Source organism: Melospiza melodia, chromosome 2, assembly GCF_035770615.1.
Source record: "Melospiza melodia melodia isolate bMelMel2 chromosome 2, bMelMel2.pri, whole genome shotgun sequence".
NCBI classification, from domain to species: domain Eukaryota; kingdom Metazoa; phylum Chordata; class Aves; order Passeriformes; family Passerellidae; genus Melospiza; species Melospiza melodia.
The window spans coordinates 103,217,187-103,243,189 of NC_086195.1; the positions used below are offsets into that span (position 1 = coordinate 103,217,187).

The 26,003-nt window shown below is 35.9% G+C and overlaps 1 protein-coding gene across 5 annotated transcripts in view; it reads left to right on the forward strand.

Moving 5' to 3' along the window:
- The window catches only part of SCEL (sciellin), a 68,568-nt gene that overhangs the window by 24,409 nt on the left and 18,156 nt on the right, over positions 1 to 26,003 (forward strand). For 4 of the 5 annotated variants that reach the window (XM_063149496.1, XM_063149497.1, XM_063149498.1 and 1 more), the window contains 8 exons: positions 3,867 to 3,945; positions 7,035 to 7,152; positions 7,758 to 7,820; positions 8,130 to 8,201; positions 12,768 to 12,836; positions 14,515 to 14,580; positions 15,757 to 15,822; positions 19,152 to 19,223. In XM_063149496.1, coding sequence (XP_063005566.1) covers positions 3,903 to 3,945; positions 7,035 to 7,152; positions 7,758 to 7,820; positions 8,130 to 8,201; positions 12,768 to 12,836; positions 14,515 to 14,580; positions 15,757 to 15,822; positions 19,152 to 19,223 — 569 coding nt within the window. In that variant the 5' untranslated portion in view covers positions 3,867 to 3,902. The remainder of the gene's footprint in view (positions 1 to 3,866; positions 3,946 to 7,034; positions 7,153 to 7,757; positions 7,821 to 8,129; positions 8,202 to 12,767; positions 12,837 to 14,514; positions 14,581 to 15,756; positions 15,823 to 19,151; positions 19,224 to 26,003) is intronic. The other variant, XM_063149500.1, reaches the window with a different exon arrangement.

The following is a 26,003-nucleotide window of genomic DNA, read 5'->3' on the forward strand; positions in this document are numbered from 1 at the left end:
GTTTATTCCAGCTGGTGTTTAACGTGCTCATGCCAATCCCAGCAACTTCTCTACAATTGAGGTTGGTTTAGCAATACAGCATGAGAAGTTGGATGACAGGCAAATTCTGGAACATTCTTTTTTTTTAACTCAGTTGTTCAGTTACCACTTTTTGTATCACCCAGTTCATTAATAATAGTGGGAAATTTGACATTTTAGGTGTTTGAATTTGGCAATGTTTCATATGAAAAATCTCAGTATAAAAACAAATATTTTGACTAAAAAGAGAAGAAGGTGTATCCTTCTTGACACTCCTTCAACATTTACTATGCTGAATTCCTTATTATACAGATAATGCAGAGGCCTCTTGCCTCTAAGCTGTGGAAATTAATCTTGTTTTATTAGAAGCAAAATACATATCAACTGTCTTCTTATGAATAAGGTCTTAATGACTGTCATAGCTAGAAGCCAAAGAGCAAAGATTTTTGTGTTGGAACTAGTTCAGTCTGATGTGGAAAACATGAATCTTACAGGAAATGCTTCTATTATTATGTATTTTTTAAAATACAGCAATGCATATGTGTGAAGCCTAATCACACAGACAGCCACAGCCAAGAGCAGAAGGAAGGCAAAAGGACTCTGTGGTGGAGGAATGGGTGTGCTCAGATGATCTGAAAACTAGAAGGTCTGGCTTTCAGAATTTAAGGCAGGCCTGAGGTATTCTGCTGATCAGTCACTGCAGGAGATGAAAAGGAGATGCAGAAGTGTAAATATAGGTATTTGGGATAAAAATAGTATTAGAGACTTGTGCTGCTTTTGGAAGAATTTCTTGCAGGTTAGATGGACCTTTACTTTCCCTGAAGCCATGTCTGAAGTTTTTCTGAATTTCATTGGGATTATGTTTGGATTTCCCACAAAATGTTTGAGGATCTGAATCTAGGACTGGCATGTCTTAAAACCATTTAGGAGCTGCTTACTGGACTGGCCAGGGCAGTTTTAATTTTTGTTTAGAGTTTCCTGACGCTGTTTTTAAATTCAAATTACACTGGAGTTGCATTCCTGTTTGTTTTTGTTTTGCATTCCAGCTGAGTTGTTTTGCTTCAGTGGTTGAGATCTTATTAAAAATGTCTGAACATAATTTACTACTACAGCATAATACAGAAAGCTATAACTCTGCTTTCTCACAATCTCATTTACAAAGTTAAAAACTTTTTGTTTATCTCCCTATGGTCTGAAGATGAGCTGTTCTCTGACCTATGTGAAAAATGTGACAGTTCCAGATCTTTATGAGCTGATATTTTTAAACTAATGGGATCCTCATAATCTCTAGTCCACTCTCCTTTTCAAATACAAACACACACAGTTGAAAATAGTGAAGGCCAAGGAAAAATGCTTTGATGAGCTCTATTCTGCCTCTTTATGCAAGATTCTTTTCATTTCTAAGTCCTAACATGTAAATCTTACCCTGATGATTCTTGATTGTCTGTGCTACAGATTAAAGTAAGACTTTTTGTTAAATTTGCATTTTAAATTTTAATGAATTAATCTTTGATATACATCTTGAAAGCTCAGAGGTAAGAGGAAAGCCTTAAGGACAAAATGGCAGTATTCTGTAAGACTGAAATGCTTGGGTTTAAAATTTCAGACTACCTGGCACATTTTCAGTGCTGACTGTAAAAGGGAGTGTACCTGTTTCTTAGATTCATTTATGCATACTGCTTTTGGGCTAGGACACTATGCAGCAGTTTATTCTGAATGCTGTGCACATGTGAAACAGAAATATTTTTTTTGCCCAAAAATATTAAAAAATTAATATAGGATGAGAAAAAGCCCAGTATTAATTAAATGTTGGAGGATGAAACAAACACACTGGACTCTTATGGATACAAGAGGAGTTGCAAACCTCTTTATAGTTGCTTTTAATTTGGTTTAATTTTCACAAAAGAAGTCTCCTTTTTCAAAGTTGTATGATTAATTTCCCTAAGGAAATGGCTTTAAAAGTACTTAATAGAAAATAAATCCAAAATCCTTCTATGCAAACTACTACTTCTTGAGATGAAGAAGTTCTAATTCTCATTGCTTGAAAATGTACTGAAATATCAAACTTTCTATTATCCTGGGAATGACTGCATCAAATGTCCAGCTGTACCTAAGCTGAAAAAGTAAACCAGAGGCCTCTGTATCATCTTGGGACAATTCAGGAAAATTTATAGTGAAAGTGGTAACTACCTAAAAAATCTGATTGCTTTATAACCTACCTGAACAGTTTCTAGGAAATTCAGATCATATATGCTTAAAACCTTACATAAATATTTTTAAAAGGCATTTTATAACCTATTGCAAAATAAATAAGCCTCACCATAGCCCCGAGCATATTTTTATTGTGTGGGAACCAGATCCAGCAGTCACATGTTTTCTACACACACTGTGCCAATGCTTGCTTGATACCAACAACTAAGGTTAAAAAAAATGGAATGCGGGTAGGAGCCTTTCAAAATGCCAGAATTTTAAACTCCAAGAAATATTTGGAATTTCACAAATGGTTAAGATACATGCAGACTTCAGACTGCAATGTTAGTTTTTTTGTTTGTATCTTTACTTTCTAGAAAGATCTCTAGTTGTTTAATACTTCTTTTTGTTTGTTTATGTTGGGATATTTTTTGAGATGCTATTTTTTGGTGGGGGGGGTGGTTGGGATTCTTTTTGTGGTTTTTCTTTTTTTTTTTTAACCATAAGCTTTTTTTAGGAATAGTTGGGCAGCAAAAGCATAGAAAAGAAAAATCTGCTTTAAGTTCAATCCTTTGTGGCATCCACAATGTTTTATTGTGGATGTAAGTGTAAGCATTATTCTTAAGCTTTTGCCAGCATCCAAAAGCTTCACCTTCCATCAGTAAAGAAAGAGCCACAGGCCTTGGTATCGCCACTCTATTTTACATATGTGAACAATACACTTCACATCTTCAAAAAGAAAACAAGGACAGCTCTGTCATCCAGAGAACCAGGAATGTTTCTGATGTTTAAGAACTGTTTCTGTCAGTTTTCTGATGCTTCTGTAAATTTTAGCAGCCTGACAGTGGTGCTGGTTGTGAGCTTTCCAGCACAGCACTGTTTTCTTGGAAAATGCTGCTTTACAAAAATTAATCCAATGGGTCAGTTTTGCCCAAACTCCAAAGTCAATGTTAGCATTTGGAGCTTTTTTAACTTAAAGGAAAATTTTCTGTCATTAAAATGTCGTCATGTTCTGCTTGATGCTTTCTCTAAGAATCCTGGTATTCAAAATCCACTTTCAAAGCAAAACATGAAATCTTTTGAGTAGCTCGACTCCCAGTTTTGATTTTTTTTTTTTAATCATCAGTCTTGGAGGCTTTTAAGCTGATTTGAATTAAGGGGAGAAGTCAGTGACTTGAGCACTGTTGCAGAGCAGCAGAGCTGCTTTGTGTCCTGCCCCATGCATCAGCTGCTGGCCACTGAGCCTGAGTGACCCCTGAGCAGGGCTGGAGGAGCTCAGGGTGCCCCAGGTGCTGTGCCAGGGACTGACACCATCTTCCCCTGCAGCTTGTCACCTCTGCCCAGCCTGCACTGCTCCTCTTGCCCTGAGGGCTCCACCACACCAAGTGTCCCCAGGGCAGGAGCTCCCAGCAGGGAAGGGGCAGGGTGACAGCAGAGGGGCAGGGCAGGGATGCACAGAGCTGTGACCAGGCAAAAGGGAAAAGCCACCAGATTCACTCTGAGCATGGCTGTGGGCAGCCCTCAGCCATTCCAGCCTGTCAGACTAAACTTGTGCAAGGAGATGACCAAAGTGGACAGCAAACCTGACCTGCCTTTGGGGCCGACTCCTAATGTGGCTGACAACGCTGACTTCCTTTCTTTGTCACTTTTTCTTTTAGATTCCCGCAAAAGGACGGAACAATCGCACAGGACAAATGTCAGCTTTCAACATACGGAAACAGTCTCCTAATCAAGGAGGTAACACTGAGTCTCCTCCATTTCCTGCTCCAGGGGCACTGCAGGCTGAGGCCTCGCTCCTGTCCAGGCCTCTCCGTGCCCCTGGCACGGCTCCCTCACGGGCAGTGGCAGGAGGGTGACCAGGGCCACCATGACTGGCTTTAGATGCCAGACTCTGGATGTTGTGCATGTGGCTGGCAGGGATTGAGGCCACAACATCCCATGGGGTGTCAGAGTGTGGTGGAGCCGGGTGGTGAGGACAGGGTGGTGTGGTTGTCATGGAAAAGCTGCAGGAGCAAAGTGGCTGCAAGGGCAGTGGGAAGATCCACTGGTCTCCCCACCATCTCTTTGACTCACACAGGGAAAATGAGGAGAAACTGAGAAAATTAGAATGGAGGAAGGGGAGAAAAAAGCTGTTTAATCATTGTCTGGTAGTATTGTTTAGTCCTCTGGAGGAGTAAAACTCGAGGAGGGCTGGAATTTGCTTTCTGTGCAGAGAAGTAACCAGAGGCAAATTAGAAACATGATGAAATTTTCCATTTTCCTGAACCTCCAAAATATTTCTAATGACTGAAAGGTTTTGAGATGCATGAGGGCCTGGTTCGGGTGGGATATGCCAGGCTCAACTGCACCAAAATTCACATAGACACAGCAGGGAGCTGCTTGGCTCTGCTGCATTGAGGACATAAATTTTTATTGTCAAATGGAGACAGGGATGAGCTGCATCTGCCTGTGCTCGTGTGACCTAATCTGCTGGATCAGATCTATGTTTAATTTTTTAGCTGAAGCTCGGGAGAAAATTCATTAGGCCAGAAAAGAGTACTTTTCTGCTTGCCCAGGGCCTCAGGCATTAGCAGATTGCTTGCTAATCTGCTAAACACTTGTCAAATGTTTCTTGACAAGAAAACAATATATATTCCTACCAGCTGGGCTACCAGCTTTACACAAGGTTTCATGAAACATTCTTTGCATTTTGCAATTTAAAATGCCATGATTTCTGAGAAATCCAAGTGATTTTTGACAACCCACTGAAGCTATTCAGGCAAGCCTGAAATGCTATCATTTATTTGAAGTCTTTAAAGTCGGATTTTAATAAATATTTTTAAGATAAAAACTAGTTTAATAGGCAGTGAACAGGCTGATGCAGAATTCATGCAGTGAGGATAGATTAGCTTTTGTTAATCTACCATGATTGTCAGCTCATTCTTACAAACAGCATTGTCCCTGATCATTTATCAATTGGCTGGATCTATGCTGCTTAAAAAGAAGAAAGCCAAACTTGGATATCAAGGCCAAGAGATGGAAGCACACACCTCTGCTATCACAGCCATGGCTCCTAAAACACTTCTCTAGCACCTCAGTCTTGGAGAGAGCAAGTCCAAGACAGAACCAGAGAACATTTGTAACTAGGCAACATCAGTGATGAGTCCAAACCTTTCATTCCTTCTCTTTCACTAGGCAGGATGGACATGTCTATAGGGAATTGAAACAGGCACAGTTTGAATTAGAGACATTCATACATTTTTAGAATGAATTTTATCTCTTTTTACAGATCTGTTTTTATTCTTTTTACAGAATTTTATCTCTATTTTATCTACTTTTAGGAAAAAAAGTATTTAAAAATTCGCTCTTGGCTATTGTCACGAAAGATAATTGTTTTGATGTTTTATTACAATTCGGTCTTCCACTCAGTGTAGCTATTTGTCATTTTTTCATGTTATCACTACAGGTGAAGTTCTTGTATTAAATATATAGAGTACATTTTCTTATAAATCAGAGCAGAATGCCAAAACACAGCTCTGAAAAATGATATATTACTGTCTGCATGTGTTTTCTCTGGAGCGTGTTCTTTCTGCACACAATATTTACAATCTAGTTACTGAACACCAGATAGTGATGTCTCCTGAACTTTAAAAATCCTTTTACATGAATGCTCAGAGAGTGAGGAATTAATGGAGAAATCCATGAGGGTCTTTAGAGGAAAACACAAGATCCTTTGTATTTTCCACATTTTTTAAAATTATTATTTGGTTGTATTAACAAAGGTTTTGCATATTTAATATTTCACCCTCTCTTCTCTGGAAAAATTTGGGGCAAATATAGCAATTAAAAAGATGAAATTTCTGTTTGGTCTTAACTTCTATATTTTCATTTTAATAAGCCATGTTAAAGATATCAAAAAAATATTTGCTCTTACCTCAAACAGGCTGATGACATGAAACTTAGGTGGACTGATAATGCTAAGCAATAATAATTGCATATTTTGCTTGCAAAAAGGGCCAAAATTCTCATGAAAAAAACAAAGGAGATAAACATCAGCTTTCTAATACACTGAAGAATCCATATTCTCCCAAATCAATTGAACATTATACTGTTACTTTCCCAATACACTAAATATCAGCCTTGTTGGACAAAGATATTTTAGGTTGTTTTCAAAAGTAAATAAGGCTTCCATATTTGTTCAGCATGTCAGTCTGTCTCTCCCAAATAACCTCTGAAACCATACAACAATTTTAGTTAAATTTGGTGTAAAGGTATTGCTTTGATCAAAGTTCAGATTAAGATTAAGTAACTGACTAGTAAAGAAACTCTGTTCATTCAGCCTTTGAGGAAAAAGCTTCAGAGGGAGTCTGACTCCGAGAAACATGAAAATCCACATAGTTTGAGCTGGGTGTAGTAGGAGTGCCACGTGGTCACCTCAAGTTTAGCTGTCATTCAAAGTTTGTATCCTGTCACACATCTGCAAATACAAAACCCACAGACAACACCCCAGGAAACAGGATTCATTAGTTTGACTTTCCTGGGATTACTGTGGTATGCAAATTTCATAATTGCTTTATCAGATCTGTGAAATGTGTTTACATTAGAAACAGGCAAAGCAGTTTCATATTAAGGATGAAACTGAATTGAGTTTGCTAAGCTGGGCTTCTGCGGGCCCTTCAAGGTGAAACTGCAAACTTTTCAGGAAGCAATCGGGATTAAACAGGTGTGATAACTGAAAATTCAATTGGTTTTAAATTTCTACCTATTTCAACCGATGTAATAATAATTTAGGTTGACAAAATTTTTCTACATGTTCATTTTCAAGACATGTTTCTCTGCATTTGCAGATAAGAAGAGCCCCTCTGTTGCAATCAAAAGCAGACAACAGGCTACTCATGATATTAATAAACGACGGACCCTTTTGCAAGATAACAGCTGGATAAAGAAGAAGCCTGAGGAGGAAAGGTAAGAAAAATGTGAAATGCATTTCTTCCATATTTAGTTCAGTATGCCATGTACCTTTGCGTGGAGCATCTACTTTTGCATGGATGGTGTCAACCAAATTAGGGGAATTCAATCAAATAACTCTTACTTATTTATCTTTATGAGGTATTGATTGCCTTTTGGAAGTTTTAGTTTGATGAATATTCACTGACTGTTTTTCATTGGGACTTTTGAGTGCTGAGTATTTAATGAAATTCTGCCCTGCAAGTAAAATCCTACATTTTACATGCAAGATTATGATCTTTTTATAAGCAAGAGGATTATAAATCTTGGCAAGTTCTTTTAAGGACCCTAAGTCAGAATCAGTTTAAATTTCCTCTAGTGTAAACTAGGACTAAAATTACAGCAGAAACAATGCCTTGAGACCATGTTATCATTATCTGGTCCATGAACAGCTTGTAGGAAGAGATAACTCTTACTCCAAAATGTCTGGAGTTTTCTACTGCAGAGTTCTGGTGCAATTACAGTGGTAGTGGACAGCTGTGAAATCTGATGGAAAACAGAATATCTTTTGCCAAGAAAAAGTGATCTATTTTTAATACTTACTGTTTTCCTTTTGCTTGAAGTGCTGATGAAAACTACGGAAGGGCGGTGCTTAACCAGTACAAATCCCAAGATAGCCTACACAGGTATGGTGGAGTATCTGAGCACCTTTCTAATTATATTACCAAAAAAACCCTGAGTATCCTTTTACTATATCATGAACAAAGCAAAGAACTTGCTTTGTTCAGTTTTAGTCTATACATATTTTCACTGTAAATCTGACTCCAGTGTCAATAAATGATCACTGCAGTGGATCCAGAGTTTGATCTGTTGACACCTGGATGGTCTAAACCCCTGTATGATACTTTAATCTGAGACATAGATAGTCTTTCATTAATGAAAATTGTTTAATAAAATCAGTGACCAAAGTGGCATTTCTAAATTTTTTATTATAGCAGTAGCACAAATGGAAAGGAAGATCAGAAAGGTGTTCTTGGACGATACAGATCTGATACCACCTTGGACAGGTAGGGCTCTTTTTCTGGATGTATTGAATGTTGTGATTGTCATACCAGTGAGAGGTCTTTAAAAGGAAAGGACGAATGAAGTCAGTGCATTTTTAAAGTTTTTTTATTTATTAAGCTTCTAAGCAAAAGACTTTGAATGATATTTGCATGAATTTTCAATGGAACAAATGAAAATGTGATTTGGGAAAAGGTTCTTTTGATATCTTCTTTTTTTGGTACCTGTTTCTGTGTATTCTTGTTCTCATAAATGCAAGTAGCTTTCCACAACTGATAACCACTCCTACCCAGTTTCCTCCTTTTCAAATTCTAAACCCAAGTCCTATCTCCAATAGCTAAGCATAAGATGGCTTAAACCATTATTCTTTGCAAATACTATGATCAGTACCAATATCAGTCATGCTTATCATACAGGTGCCTAATTTGAACTTTCTGTTCATCCTTGACCTCTGCTGAGTGAAGACATGACCATGCTTGTGTTTGCAGATTCTTTCTGTGTTGCATCTTCATAATCCAGCTTCCATTGACGTGTGGTATCCAGAACATGCTAGGGCTGTGAGAACCAGAACTTAAATGCACACTGTGGGAAAAGTCCACTCTATTTAGCTGGGGTTTAGCACTGTGTTATTTTATTTTATGATCCTTAATTGTCTTGTAAGAAACAATGCAAAATTGTTACAACAAATTTACCTTCTCTACAGGAGTTTGAAAAAGAATAGGCTAGAGACCTGTACAGTACCATCACCCTGCCTATTCTTGTACAGCCCAGTGAATCCTGGTTCACTGCATTGTTTCATTCATCATGAGGAAGCCATTCTATAACTTCAATTTACCTGTTGCTCTTCTTTGTATCTTTTCTATTTCCATATGAGTTTTTTGATGTGGGAATCCAAATCTCCGTGTAGGTATTTAAGATTTGTGCACACCTTGTATGTACACAGAGGAATAATAACAATGATTTCTATTTCATTTGCAATTCCTCCCATTGTACTTCACAACATTGAGTTTGCTTTTTTGAGTGCTACTAAGAATTAAGTTTCAATTTTCACAACATTATCTGTGTAATTCTAAGATTTATTTTCTGCATGATAATTGCTGGTTCAGAGATCAATTGTTTCTCTTGGCAGACATTGCTTTGCATCTAAGAAAAGTGAATGTCATCTGCCATTTTAGAAATCTGACATGTTAGCAGATGACTTCTGAAAAGCTTTGCCAGTTGCCATTTGTTTTGACTACCAGGAAGTTATGACATTGGCAAGCAACATCATCCCACTCTCCTTTTTTCCAGATAAATCATGAATGTATGGAAGAACACAGGTTTTGTACAGATCTCTCCTTCCACTCTGGAAACTTGCCATTTATTTCAAACCTTTGTTTCTTACATTTTAAGCAGTTTTTTTCTCTACTACCCATGGGAGGTCAGTTAACTTAAGAACACTTAAAACAGACTTCTATGAAGTTTTTTGGAAATTCAAGTAGCATTATAGCATATATCACCTAAGTCACACCTATCCAAGTGGCTACTCACTTCAAAACAATTTTTAAAGCTTGACTTTCATGTCTCAAACCCTAATTGCTAATTTAGAAGTCATAGGACAAATCCAGTTTCTACAGGGTAACTGAGGAGTACTGTTCTTTTGTACTTGATATCTTTTTGGTTTATGCTGAGATATTAAAGTATCTGAATTATTTCAGGTTGTAAGCTGACTACCTTTGTCTTTTCATACACACAAATATCTAACATAAAGGGTTCTTGAAATGCAACTGATGACAGAGTACACCAAAAGAGGACTTTAGGTGTAAATAAGAATTGTACCAAGTGGAGAACATCCTTCCCAGAGGAAACAGAAATATTATTAGAAGCTAACTAAGTATTTGACAAAAGATGAGACAAACCTTATAAGTCATGTAGGGATGAAAATTACAATGCTATTTTTCCATGTACTAAATAATCCTAAATCCAGAATAGCTTCCAGCAACACTAAATCCCAACTGCATCTCCAGCAATTAGATCTGGATAGATGAGACAGAAGTAAATTACATACTTCAATTGTTTGCTTTATTAATGATCTAATACTTTGGAATTATAGAAATTACTAGGATTGGAGAGCAAACCAGAAGCCATTGCAGTGTGTGGCATGAACCTGCTTTCCACATCTTGAATGCTGCATGCATAATTTCACTGATGTGAAGAAACTACAATAGGAACAGAAAAAAAAATTAAAGAGGAAGGTGAGAAAGGATGGAATAGCCCTTATATGAAAAATGTCTAAAAAGACAAAAAGTCCTCAGCTTGGAAAAGAATAATATAGGGGAACTGAATAACGAAAGAATATTTTCTATTTGTGATACTGTAAGAATGGGGAGATAACCTATAAATGTTTGGGTAATGAATTTAAAAAAATGAAAGAGAGAAAGAGCAAAAGAAAGAAAGAGAGAGAGAAAGAGAGAGGAAGGAAGAAAGGAAAGAAAGGAAAGAAAGGAAAGGAAGGAAAGGAAGGAAAGGAAAGGAAAGGAAGGAAGGAAGGAAGGAAGGAAGGAAGGAAGGAAGGAAGGAAGGAAGGAAGGAAGGAAGGAAGGAAGGAAGGAAGGAAGGAAGGAAGGAAGGAAGGAAGGAAGGAAGGAAGGAAGGAAGGAAGGAAGGAAGGAAGGAAGGAAGGAAGGAAGGAAGGAAGGAAGGAAGAGAGAAAGAAAGAAAGAGAGAGAGAAAGAGAGAAAGAGAGAAAGAAAGAAAGAAAGAAAGAAAGAAAGAAAGAAAGAAAGAAAGAAAGAAAGAAAGAAAGAAAGAAAGAAAGAAAGAAAGAAAGAAAGAAAGAAAGAAAGAAAGAAAGAAAGAAAGAAAGAAAGAAAGAAAGAAAGAAAGAAAGAAAGAAAGAAAGAAAGAAAGAAAGAAAGAAAGAAAGAAAGAAAGAAAGAAAGAAAGAAAGAAAGAAAGAAAGAAAGAAAGAAAGAAAGAAAGAAAGAAAGAAAGAAAGAAAGAAAGAAAGAAAGAAAGAAAGAAAGAAAGAAAGAAAGAAAGAAAGAGGAAAAGAACATTTATTTTTCCTTAATGCACATATTAATTGTAGGAGTCACCACCACAGGATACTGTGGAGGCCAGAAATTTTACCTGATTCAGATAAACATTACATGGGACCATTGATCCAGGGGTGTCTGTTGGAAACAGCGTCGTGGGTGAGAACAGAGGATATTCTTTGATTCTTTATCAGAAGCTCCAAAGTTATACAAGGAGAAGTTAACACAATGCCTACCTTTCTTTTACTTTTTTTTTTTAAAGCAAAAAAAGTGCTGGCTTTAAAATAACAAAATACAAAACTATGTAAAACATTGTGCTGGAATTTTGAAAATACGAGATGAAACGTGAAAGAAATGCTTGTTCACTGGCGAATGAGAGGGAAAGCTCGTGTTTGCATCCGCAGCAGAGCCAGCAGGGTTAGTGAGACCTCTAGTGACCTTCCCGGCAACTGTAGCTGCTGTCACATCACGTGCTGCCCTGACAGGAGAGGGTTCTTCGCAAAATTGCGTTTAAGATTTGCAAAAGACAGAGCACACGCTAGTGCAGATTGTGTCCCAGAACTCCCCGGAAGGCTTCTCATTAAATACAACACGATCCTGTGCTGCTTGAAGGCAGGACTCAAAATATTTTATACGTAACATCAGATTACAGTTCTATGATTAATTATTTTTGCATCTATGGCTTCAGTTTATAGATGAGAATAAATAATCTAAAAAATATATGTAAATTGTAGCTCAAGATGTGTTTCAGCTGATTTAATCCAATATTTAAGATCACTCTCTCAACTTAGTATTTGTCCTCTATTTCAGTATACATCGGTTTAAGCTTTTCCGAGTCCCCCAGTCCTTACTAAAAAATATTCCATATATAAGAAGTAAACTGGAATAAAATAAGAACCTAATCTGCTTCAGCTATGATAGCTACATGGTCTTTTCTGTGAAAATTTTGAAGGCCTTAGGCAACAACTGTAGCATACATAAAGGGCTTGAAAAATCATGTGGTTGTTTCTTCATGTAAATTTCATGGCTTAGTGAAATCAGTTCAAGCACAAAGAATCCAACTGCTTTGATAGAAATTACTCCTGTAGGTCAATACTATACTTTGCCATGGATTTTGCACTAGATTATTTTTGATTTAATTTATCTATTAAATCTGTAAATAAAACAAGACTGTTGCATCTCTCTAGGAATGGTGAGGCAGAGAAAAAGGCAATAGTTCTGTGTGTACTGCTTGACTTAACATTGCTTTCTTTCTGGTATTTTGACCTAATTCAAAGGAGTTGTAATAAATTGTTAGCAACAGAGTGGTTTAATACAGAATGGTTTGAACATCATCTTGGAAAACTTGTTCAGTGAGCTACTCATAGTCGTCAGATAATAATACACTAAATTTATATAATTTCAGCTTCTGTTCTCCACCTTTAGTGATACTGGGATATTGTGGCACTGGGATATCAGTACACAGGGAAAAGTGGTACTACATATTTTAATTTAATTGAAAATGGATTAAAAAAATAGGGTGTTTATTATAAATAATTCCTGTGTTTCTGACAGAATTCCAGCCGGAAGTGATACTAATAAAATAAATAAGTCCCCAACTCTGAACCATAAGCAAAACAACAGGTATGAATTTCAGAATCATTATCATCCAAGTCTTATGTATTATAATTTATCATGTATCATTCATCATGCATTATCATTTAAGTGTTATATATTACCATAACTTTAGAATTGACATACACACCAAGACTATACAGAGAAATTATTTGCATGGCATATGGCCTGGTTTAGGCTTCATTTGACCACCTGACCTCTGGAATCTAAATTATCTCTTTTTATAGTTGGTGAGGAGAAAAAAATAATCATTAAAACCAGAAGAATTTTCTTTAAAGAATCCTTTTTCTCCACACAGTTTAAAAGGGACACCACCTCAGATTACACATTTACTCAGCATAATGATTATTTAATAATTACAGGATTTTAATACAAAATAAAAAAGAGTATTATGAAATGTGTGTGTGTTCTAGAGCTCCAGAATTCCCTGCATAAAATCTACCAAATACAATACATAATTCTGAGGAAGATAAAGAAAAAAAATCTATTTAATGCTTTCAGTAGAAAATGCTATTGTACACTGCCAGTGGAAAACCTGAGTACCAAAACATAAAAAATAGGTTTTTGATAATTTAGCTGATTTTTCCAGTGGAAACATTTTCTTTGGTCAGAAGGCCTGTCTTTTGATTAAAACAGTTTTAATTTAAAAGAGGTTGCTATGACATTTTTGAGACATTATTTAAAAAGTTGCTATGATTCAGAAGTGATCACTCTATATATGTCATATAATTCCACAAGCGTGAAAAATTATTTTCTAAAAAACTTCCACCTAGTACCTGATTGAAATTTTCATTATTTAAGGAAGTCAGAAGAGCTCAGCCACCCTACTTGTAAATGCATCACTTTGTGTCTTCATCAATGTCAGTAGAGTTGTGTCAGTAATAAATTACACAGAACATAGTTGCTAGAGAGCACAGCAATTAAAAGTCATCTTGTGGAGAATTGAGATATTACTCTGAAGAGAAAATCAGTATCTCTGGCATTTAAAGGTCAACTGAGGTCACTCTTTCAAATTATAATTTCACACCATTATGTTGTAAATCATGCTGATGATGACACATGAAGCATCATATAAATTGAATTTTATAGGGTGCTTTTTGGAGAGGGTTTTTTACAGACCAACAATTAATTCTGAAGTGGGACTTAAGAGAGACTTAAATTGTATGTATTTTTTTTCCTGACAGAGAGCAAAATGATTTATAAAGCACTCTTCTTCAATTACTGTTATTATGAATTGCCAATTACTATCATTAAGAATTGCAGAGGATAAGACAATAACTTTTTGATAAATGTTATAAGAAATCACTGGTTTGGATTTTTTATAGTTTAGTTTTACAAATATATCCTAACATAAAGCATTCTAATTGAACAAGAAACAAAATTTAAAGTAAGAAAATGAAAGTATTATTATTATAGTGTTTGGAGACTAAAGTATAGGTAACAGAAGTAAAAATTTTAAGAAGTCAGAAATTACTTTGGATATCGAGTAAAAATGCAGTTGTGTAAACATCAGAACCCCTTAAGGTCTCCCACATCTTGTGTCCTTTGAAGTATATAAACATAGTTATAGCATTTACCATACCCATTTGTATCATTCTGATAGCAGAAATGTGATATTTTTTTCTTTTAATAATTTAAAATTATGCTTTTTCTGAAGATTAACTCACTAAATATACTTCCTTAACAGACAGTCTTGGACTCCTAATGCAGCATCCACAACCACTACAGTCGTTGCTCCAGTCAAGAAAAAGAGGTATTCATTATCACCACTGCTTGGTTGCCAGGGTGTCTATAGCACTGTGTTAAACCTCAGTAATGTATCACAATTACATGAAAAAATTACCTACTTCCTCCTTCAGCACGCTCAAACTCCTCAGCAAGCTTCAAGAGTTAAACTTTTACATCCTCTGTCTTTTTCCATGGGATTTACTAGTTTTATCTCTGTAGAGCCTGTTTGGTGAGCTATGGCACAATAGGTGCTAACTCTTGGCTGCAGCCCTAACTCAGCTGGTGTACTCATTTTCAGAGTCCAGTTTTAAAGCATTGTAGCTCACTGTAATTGTGAAATCTCTGATGCCAACCTTGACCCTGTGCTGTTGCAGTGCATGTGAATCACACAGTTTTCTTAATGATACACAGCTACCTTTAAAAATCTGGATTTCAGATACCATTACCTAAGCAAGAATAAAAACAGGGTGTGCAACTAAATGCATTTTTAATTTAAAATGTACTGCTGGTGATAGCCATAATTTTCTGCATCCTTCCCAGCTGCAAATTCTGTTCATTCATGATTTTCTATTTTATATTTAATGCATAAAAATGTGATCAGTAGAATAATGAATGTAGAAATGAAAATGTCTCTGTATTTATATTAACAGACCTGTTTAGTGGAAGTTTATGCTGTTTTCAGTCCACTAGTTTTCTTCAGGCTCTTGGAAGATATGGAAGATATGCAATGAATTGCACTGCTTCTGGTGTAATTGTTTTTATCTTAAAAACAATTGCTGGATTGATAGTTGTGAGGGTAAAAAAAAAAAAAAAACCAAACAAAAAAGGAACTGAAAGTGCTTGTGCTGTTTATGTGATCTCTAATAGCCTGATTGTGTTTCTTGTGTTGATACTTGACACTCTTTGTGCATTTTATGTGATTGTCCTTTCCATTTATTTACAGCACTCAGATTGCAGAAAAAAACACTTAGAGTCACAGAACATTTTTCACAATAAATAAAATTACTGTACTATTTCCTTTTCCATTAAGTTTTCTGTCAGTAAGATCTAAAAATTATCAACATGCAGTCTTTAAAAATACTGATAATTTAAGAAAAGTTCCAGGTATTTTTACATCACTTCTATTCTAACATTCACAGCGTGCTGTTCAGGTCCAGAACATTAAACTAATACTGAAAAAATTATTTATTAAAATTTACAGGCAATCTTGGATGCCTCCCCCAGTTTCCAGTAGTAGGACTCCAACAGAAAAAGTGGAAAGCAAACGGTGTGTATCAGTGATCGCTGGCTATTTCCTAACTCTTGGCTAGAGCTCATTTTGGGAGCAAGAAAGCAGGGCAGTCCTTTGGTGGACTGAGATCGATGCAGAAGATGCCACACAAAGAGAAAGCATCCCATGCCTGAGTACCTGTTTGGGCTCTTGGCAGCCTGATGCCCAGCATTGACTGGGGCCTGGGCATATGAAGGGCCAGCAACCTCAGATTATGTGAGTGATCCCAAAATTTTTCTATCACGCTTGCAATTCTTTCTTCATGGTTTCACTTTGGACTATTCCAATTATTCTCCTCAAGGCAAATGTGTTGCAGAGAGACTGGCCATGAGGGCAGGGTGGTTGGTGCCATTTGGATTCACAGTCAGGGCTCACCCTTGGCCCTTTTTGGTACCAGTGTGAACAAAACCTCAATATTTACTAAGTATCCTGTTATCAAAGTATCCAAGAACAAACAATCAGACTAAAGTTACTTGCAGATAAATGTTTGGTGTTTATTTCTGAAGTTGCGATTGTTTTCTAGGAGAAAGAAAACAGGGAATGTTTCTTGTGCTTTTATCTAAAAGCAGAATTTGGATGGTTTAAAATATTAATAAATAAACCTTCATGATCTTTTTTTCTTGTGCCCACTATTTGCTGCCACGTGGCCTTCTGGTTCCCTAATTTTAACCTGAGAAATTTCCAACGTGAGTCTCATTTGCAGCAATTATGAAAATTAAATGAAACACAAATGAATGGATACACTGTGATATTAGATATAAGCCTTGGGAGACTATTGCCCTAGGAGTTTATGGAATGTCTGGAACTTAAAACCAAGTTTAGCAATTATTTTTAATCTTATGCTGTGTTTACTACCCTCTATCTTTTTGGCCAAGATTCAGTCACTCTCGCCCCAGAAGAAAGATGGCTCAAAGATGTTGAAGTTTATTTTCTTTGAAGTCTTCTCAATGTGCCAAATGAGAAGAATTTATCTGGCTTCCTTTCAATATCTTGCTAAGATCATAGTAATTTTGAAAGCATAGGATAAGGCTCTATATGGCATCCACCCAGCTTCCAACAGCAAGCTGGAATTCCTGTGTTCTTCTCAACACTAATTATCCAGTTACTCCTCCAGTCTCACAGTTCAGAGAAGACTGAAAACAGGCATATTCTTTCTGAAGCTTTCATGAGCCTTCCTACATCCTCTAACAATGCTGCCACCACAAACAGCTGATAAATAAAAAAGTGATGGGCATGTAATGATTACTTGGTTTAGCTTTTAAAAGTGCTTTGAAGATGTGAAAGCTATTTCAACTTGTGAATATTATAATAACCAAAAATAGTTATCAAAGGAAAGCCTTTTACTTGCCTGTGAGTTTCAGGAAATAAAGTGCCACACATAGACGCTAATAAGCAGAGTTTCTAAAGGTCACTATCCACCTTAAAGACTGAGCAAAGAGATATTTGCTATTTTTGTCTTTTCTTCATATTTGAGAATGGCTGACTGCTCTGCAATCCTCAGGAAGGGAGTCCTGCAACCATGGATATGTGGGTTTTCTTGGTCACGGTTTATGTACTTTTGTGATTCTGAGATGTTCTAGGCTTTTATAGTTAAACATGATATATAAACTTCCAGAGTTCTTTGCCTCAGTTTCAGCTGATTAAACACACTTTACAGAACACTTGGAAGAAATTGCAGTTGGAGCTACGACTATAAGCAGCTCACTGTATTTGAGTTTTATGGTTGTGGATTATGTGCTGAAAACAAAATACTATTAATCAAAGTGATTTATTGGAGAATGTTAATTGAAGAATGATTGTCTTAGTGATATAAAGAATATGGCTTGAATTTAGTATTATGTTTCTTAAGTTAAACATATCCTCTACATTTAAAAAAAATTATGTTGGAAGGAAGGGAAAGTAAAAGTAATTGCTGTTGCTTGAAATCTTGAATCTTAGAAATATACTAATCTTGCAAAGTGCTTCAGTACTAGCATTTGGCTACTTGGTTTCTGAAATGCTTATTCTTTTCTTTCTCTAGAACCGATTCAGAAAATTCAGAGGCTCCAACAACGTATGTCTTACTTTGCTTCTTAGAAGGTTTAGAAATTTAACACGCTCCTTTGCATAAACCTCAATTCTATTTTACACTTATTTTAATACAAACACTGTATAATTTACCTGGGAGGGCTCCTCTGTAGCTGACATTGCAGAACTGCATGAAGAAGACTTAATTCCCTGCAGAAATGCAATTATTTGCATATAGCTTAAAATATTTCACTGGATATTTATTTAAATTGAAAAGAACATAAAACTGCATAAAGCATTAAAAACTGCTTTGCAGTTTTAGTTCCACAGTCATATATGTTGCTAATGCAAATACTCTTTTGTATAGAACTGCTGCTCTAAAGTCAGTGAAAGCTTGTGAGCTATGCAAAGAAAAAGAAACTGTTAAAGTGTGTAAGCAATGTGAATAAACAGAAAGTTAATGCAAGAAGCTCTGCACATGCAAAGGCTTGTAATAGAAGGCATTAAGATGTATTGATGCAAAGTACTCTCAACTTTAGTGTCTGCAAAGATTGCTCTAATTTTAGAAAATAAATTTATTAAATTAATTCATTAATTAAATGTCCATTTAACATGGTCTAAATTAAGAAAAGATTACTTAACCAGCCTGCAATTTCATGACTTATAATTAAGACAGCTACGCAACTTGGCATGGTTTAGTTGCCATACTAATAGAAAAACACTCTAAAGAAGCAGGTAACCCTCATTAACTCTATCTGCCATCTTCTCCTTTTCTTATAATTACTTATAATTTTAGTGTCCCTGTAGTGACAAATTTGATTGGTCACATAAAGAAAAATAGGAAAGTGTAAATGTTTATTTATTTAGCTTTTTAAAAATCGGTACTTTTCTAGTGAAATAAAAGTTTTGTCTTTACTAAATAACATATATTAGGAAGGAGGTTTTTTGAGTTTTTTTTACTACTAAAATAATTTTTGAACAGTAAAGGAAACTCCACTTTATTACTATATCCATATTAGCCAAATAACTAGTCCAGGGATATTCGTTTTCCAAAAGGCTCAGTGGATGTGGTAATCTAGTGAACTAAAGCATTACATTTCTTTTTAATAAATGTATAATTCTTTATATACATATTATATATAGATATAAAATATATATTTAAACAAAAAACCAGAAAAAATTTCTCAAAGACAATGTGAACTCCTTGTAGTTATACCTGAAAGAAGGCGTAGTATCTACAATGATAAACCATTTAAGTGATACAATATTTTCAAATGTCTTCTTGTGCCTTAAATATGTTTTCACCATTCCTGTTGCAGGGCTGCCCCTTCATCAGAACAGGTGATCCCTCAGAAATCAGGGACTGATGTGGACAATCAAGCTACAGCAAGGTAACAGAAACAGTATAATCAAACCAGTGTTTTTATAAGCAGTGGTTATTGGGATATTAAGTACTCAGTTTGCTTTATTTCTATATTTGATAGCTTGTTTGGACATAATGTATGATTAATGCAGCATTTAAACAGTCCTAACCATAGGCGTAGAAGTCCAAACTCTGAATTCCCTCTCATTGACTTGCTAGGTTATAGCTGTTTAATTTTTTAATCTTCCAGTCTGTCCAGCCTGCATCCTAAAAAGAAGCATGTTTGTTCAGTTGCTGTAAATGTTTGGAAACAGAAAAATCAGGGTAGTATGGAATATACAGTGTATTTTCTTTGCATTTCAGACATTATGAGAGAGGTAGTAACTATACTTTACTACGTATCTAAAAACACCCCAACTTGTGCACTGTGGGGTAAGCATTTTGAATAGTGAAAACCCAACATATACCCTTTAGAGTGACAAAATTAGCATGTCTCAACAGATGGACTTGTTTCTGAGGGATGAGTTAGATGCCATATCAACTAATCCTTGAAAGTCTGCAGAATACCACAAAAATTGTTGGTGGAAAAGACACTGGCTTTTGGGGTTTTTTAAAACATTTTTAAACTAGAATTTCAGGAAATTGTAAGGTCCTGTACTGATAGAGATGTTACATTTTTCAAAGCAATCAGCAATAACTGCCCCATCCCTGGAAGTGTTACAGGCCAGGCTGGATGGGGCTCTAAGCAACCTGGTCTAGTGGAAGATGCCCCTGCCCAAGGGAAGGGAATTGGAATGGGATGTTTCTTAAGGTTCCTTCCAACTCAAAGACGTTCTATGATTCTATGATTCTATAAACATGCAAAAAATTTTACTCTGTGACCTTGATCAGAGTAAAATGCCTGAATATGCAATTATAAAATGAATTAAATTAGAAAGAGATTTCTAGATATGCACTGAGAATTACAATACCTCATTTGCAATTTTTATGTGGAAATATTAAATGGTGCAAACATTAAAATTAATTTAAATTAGTTAATTTTATTTAATTTGATTCATAAAGCTCAGTTTTATGAGATCTGAAGCTAGTCTTTACTATTTTGAATCCTGTTCCCCTCCCCCAAAGTCCTAAAAATGTAAAACCAGTACAAAATGACTAAGAAAGCATCCCAAAGATGTCTGACAGTGTAATCCCTAGGAAAAGGGGGAAAAAAAGGGCAATGTTTCTGTGAAACATTTTCCTGTCAACAAACGTGGGGGATCTTAGAGAATTAAATACGCCTAGTATTAAGTAGGGAAGTCACAGCCATTCTTCACTGCTAAGGGCTTGTTAGGGTCTGACTTAATCCTCACCCTCAATCAGTTCACATTAATCATCCCCTGGCTGCTCTCATTACCATACCAAGCTCTGTATTCCTGTCCCTTCATTGGTGAAGAGCTGGAGGAATATTTTACTGGTCTACAAGTTTCTATGGCAACACTGCACTGCTATTTGTGTCAGTATATAAACTGTAAGTAGTCTGTAATCTTAGTGGGCAAAATTCAGCCCTCTCTACTGCTGCTATAATTCCTTTACATTTGGCTGGTGCTTCAGATGTCATCCATCTGCTGCTGATGGGTTAGCTTCCCAAAACTACAGATTTTTGTTACATTTTTGTTAGACAAAAATTGCATTAATCAGCTGCTAGTAAAAGTTACCCTTTTTTAAAGATGTCACATAAATACTACCTTGTTAGCAAAAATGGTTGTGTCACACAGGGCAAGTAAACAGTTACATGAAGAGTACATATAGTAATATAAATGTGTATTAGAATACTGTTTTAATTTACATCCTTTAGTTACCTATATTTTTACTTGGAATAGAAGGATTTTCAGGTCATGCTTTTAACACCAGACTTAATTGATTAATTGTCTATCATTCAGGATTTGGATAGGGATGTTAAAGGAATAAGGAATTAATTTCAATATAAAATAACTGGAAAATGGCAATTGGCTTTCTAACAAACTGTTCAGTGATACAAGGAAAATCTTTCAGAAGGGATTTACCTGAAAAGGATGTCAGATACTCTCTTCTGGCTAAAATTGCAAAAAGAAAAAAGCAATTAATGCATTAAGGACAACACTTAGAACTGGAATCCATCTTTAAACACAGAGAGAGTGTGTGTGTATATATATATATATATATATATATATATATATATATACACACATCTCACATCTGAAGGCATGGATTTATGGACCTTCACCTGTTGGATATGATTAAGAGAATGGGCATCTCATGACTAGCTAGGGCATCTACAGATACTCTAGGCAGCACAAGTAGGCTAGGATGCAGAAGAGGTGAAGATCTGCCTAAAAATTGTGCACATTTCAGAGCATAACAGGTCAAATCAGGTCTCTTGGTATCTCACAAATGCAGCAGGAGATGAACACTGGATATATACAGAGACATTTTTCTGATTTCCTCAATGGGCCTATTATTCGTGGCTTATCAAGTCCTTTTTGTGCTTTTTTCCACATCAGTGAAGATGCAAGATTCTCACTCTGCCTTTTTCCTTTCCATAATTGTAGTAACCATTAAATGCATGTGTTTAAAAATTGGCATTTTTAAAAACAATGTTCTCTAGAAAATCATGTTAAACCCCTTCAAACATTGAGGGTGTTTAACACAGCTTTAGTTAGTCTTTCAATAATGATGACAGTTAGGATACAAAAATATCTGTGTTTCTATAAAAAGGCTTTTATAATGGTGTTCACATGTATTGAACTACACATAGTTACAGAAAGTAATGGTGTGTAGCACAGTGAGGCACATTATCCAGGGCATACAAAATATTACCACCCAATAATGCAGAATAATCAAGAGGTTGCATTTCCATAAGTTCATAAACTGTAGAACTAATTGATTTATCCTTTATTTTTCATGGATATATCAGAATTAATTCATGTTGGACATACCTTAGGAAAAGCTTTGAGGTGATAGTAACAGGGGCTATACAAGAGATAAGAGAGAGATCTCACTCAGCTCTTAAAGCATCTGTAGTGAAATTGTCTGCTAGCAGGGAAAGATTATTAGTCTGTGGGGACAAAGGGCATATTGCAGACACCCTTACAAAAGATGTCTTTTTGGTATGGCAGCTACAGAATTTGTCTTGAAGAAAATAGTTCAGCTGTTTATTTGTAAGTATGTGGGTGAGAGAGGCAATTTCTAGGGAAGAGAAACAAGGGACAAGAATAAATTTTTCTAGCATAATTAAGAGAATCCTATGTTCTTGCTCCTGTACAAGTTTTTTTCCCTAGTGTACAGGATAACTCACTATTATTACTCCTCTCAGGTAGCAGAAAATTCAGACAATGCTGTAAATCTGTGTGTACTATGCTCCTTCTTAATGATATTCCTGTTTGACCCAAGATGCGTTCCCAGTTATCATTGCAATAGATTGTGAAAGAAGAACACATTAATTACCTGTGCTTATAGTAACTCCTCTAATAAGGACTAACATTGCTGTGTCTATCAACACCGGGGAACTTGTAAAAGCAGAAAAAAAATAAGTTGCAGGGGTTCTATTAAAAAAAAAATTAGTGACTCGTTATTGACTTGAAATTTTCCAAACCAATGGAATTAAAACCATGATGTCAGGTCTCCTAAACAAACATTTATTGACAAATGTGTAAAGCTAGAGCTGTGTAAAGCACAAAATTGAAAGAATGTATCAATGCATTGTGAGGCATTGGCTAATTATGTGCTATCATTAAATTGCCATCCCTGGGAGAGTTCAAGGCCAGGCTGGGTGGAGCTTTGAGCAACCTGGTCTAGTGAAATGTGTCCCTGCCCATGGCATGGGCGTTGGAGCTGGATGATCTTTTAGCTCCAACCCAAACCATTCTATGAGTCTGTAAGATATGCAATTCCAAAGAGCCATGAGAAATGTTCAAACGACTTATCTTAGGTTGGACTAAAGTTTAGATTGCCAAAATTTAAAGGCATGGCTCGTACATGAGTAATTCCTGTATGAATTTTCCTTTGGGATGTCTTTTATTTGCTTTGAATTTTTAGCTAGACCATGTAGAGACCTCTAAAATGTTCTGGAGGTCACCTGTGTCCCTCAGAAGTTGTTGGAAGCAAGGATACTGAAACAGAACTCAGATAAGCACACCCATAATTCACTAGCTTGCTTTTGCTACAATGACAATTGTTTCTTTATGGTAAAGTGAAGTTGCTTTGCACTTTCTAAATTGTGTTTGATAATACAAGTCAATATAGTAATTTTTTTATTTTATTTTAGCAGAAGGGCCTTCCAAGTGACAGGGTACTTTTTTCTCTCAATTCTGATAGATTTGGCATTCACTGTAACACTGGTTTGCAGTTTTTCTGCATGTTGATACAAATTTTTCACTGTTGCACAGCTTCTGTGAAGAGATCCAAGCCCCTTATTCCTAAAGGAAATTTTAATACAGTGTTTACAGGGTGATACATATCCTTCCAGAAAAACAGAGTAACTTGTCTTTTTCCAGTGATCTTTCCCAGTCTATCTCCTATAAAACATTCTGATCAACAGCTTCTTCCTCTGTATTTAACTCCAAATTCCTCTGGGCTAAGCATTACACTTGTTTTGGCACATTATAAATTGGTTTTCACAGTTGACTGCAGTCATCTTCTGTGCCCTAACTCTCAGCTGTTATTGATGAAAGGTCTGAGCGAGGGCTCCTGGCACTGATTAGTGAGCATAGCAATGTGAAAGGAAATGCACCCTGCTCCAGGATAAATGCCAATCTTCTCTGAAAAAGTTCCTTTATTCATCCTCAGTTATCCTTGACAAAAGCTGATGGACAGGGATTTACAGGGACAGTAAAGCAGCCATAACAGAGGATCAAAATTCAGCTGGGCCCATGATGCTAAACTTTACCCAGTAAAATGGCTGACTTGTTTAATATACTCGAGACCAATTCTTTTATTTCAGCATTGGAAGGCCCTCTTGGCAATTGGTTGTGTTTTCTTCTACTATGCTGATATGACCAATTCAAAAATATCCTTACAGTTTTAGCCAGACTTTCTTATCGTGTTCTTTTCATATTCCATCATGTCAGAAGAAGAAGCTGTTGACCAGAATGCTTTGTAGGTCAACAGGGAGATCACTGAAGAAGGGACATCAGATGCACCTTGTTTGGTATCACATTTAAGCATATTATATATATCTTATTATATCATATATTAGAAATAGGGAATCATCTTGGTAGTTTTTATAATTCTGTTCAGGGCTTTTAATCAAAAAACAGATGCAGATCTATTAAAAATACGGTAGATTATTCCTTTAATAAAGCTGCCTCTTCATTGCTCATGATTATGTCGATGATGACAGAGTGACTAAATTCAAAACCTCACTGAGTATCCCTGGATTTCACATCAAGTGCCTCAACCAGTCTGAACTAGGCGTGGTCCTTTAGTTTTCTATTCCATAAAATAACAAAGTATTGGTGCTATTGGTGCTTGGATATTATGTCAACCGTTGGAGTAGCTGCAAAGATGGATGATAAAATTCTAGGCCTTCAAGAATTAGGGAACATTTGGAACTAGATAGAGGCTCAGGACTTTTACAGGTTAGGGAAGTATTCACTAAATAATGAGAGAGTTGTGGGATCATATTCTGCTTCCTGAATGTTGAGGTTCAAGAGTTTAGCTGGGGTCTGTTTAAAATTTTGTTTTTCACTCCCACATGTCTAGGATCAACTTCAATTTCACCTCAGCATTAGGGACAGTTTATTTGCATTGATGCTTTCGTCATTGCCTTCAGTATTTTAAATGCAAATATTAAAAATATTTTCATTGCTTTCACTAAAGAATAACATCACTAAATCTTTTTTGTAGGTGTGATTCATGTTTCCTAATTGAAACTTTATCTCTATGTTTTCAATATTAAAAAAACCCCAAGAAATCAGAAAGAACTAGATGTGCTTGAATGTGTGGATCAGATTAATTTATGGTTTTTTTTGATGGTAATCTGTTTTGTCACCAGATACACCAGAATTTCAAAACTACTATCTGAAATAAGTGAGATTCACAAGAACAGATCACAGTGCAGAACTGAAAAGTATTATGTTATTGCTCTATCTCAAGTGAACTGAGTTAGAAATCAAAGGCAGACTGAAAAGCAAAGCAAAATGTAGACAATTCAATTTCTCTAACTTTTTGATACAGAGCATAAAAGGAAAAAAATCACTCTTTGTGATTACATATTACATTAATTTTTCTGCTTTTAAAGATTGCTTTCAGAAGATGTTCATAGATCTTTCATACATTTAATCAAGGAAGGCATTAATACAATCAGGTAATACAAACCACACTTGTTCCATAAAGAAGGAACATTTTGATATTGATATAGGATCAGAGATATTAAGCTTTTGGAATTTAGCTGACTTCTGTAGAATTTGTCACACAAGCCTTATATAATTTCCCTTTCTGCTTGTGTCTGAGGGGCATAGGGATCCAAGATAAGGCAAAACAGGAGCAATACATTTTGCTGACTAAACAGCAACACATTTTGCATGCAGCCTGCCTTGACAGCTTTTTTTAAACCTACTTATACTCTTTGCTACTCTTTTATTCTGCTGGACTGTCTTCATTAGTTGTCAGATTTCTAATCCTATTTTACACAGGCAGCTAGAGGCAAAATAGCAGAGAGCAGCAGCAAATTTCATGGCTAACAAGTCTATAGCATGAGGCCCACAGCAGCACAGCTGCACATGAGCTTTTCTATCATTCAGGGTGGGGCTTTCTTTGGATTCACAGCGCTATTTTGTGCATTTTTTTT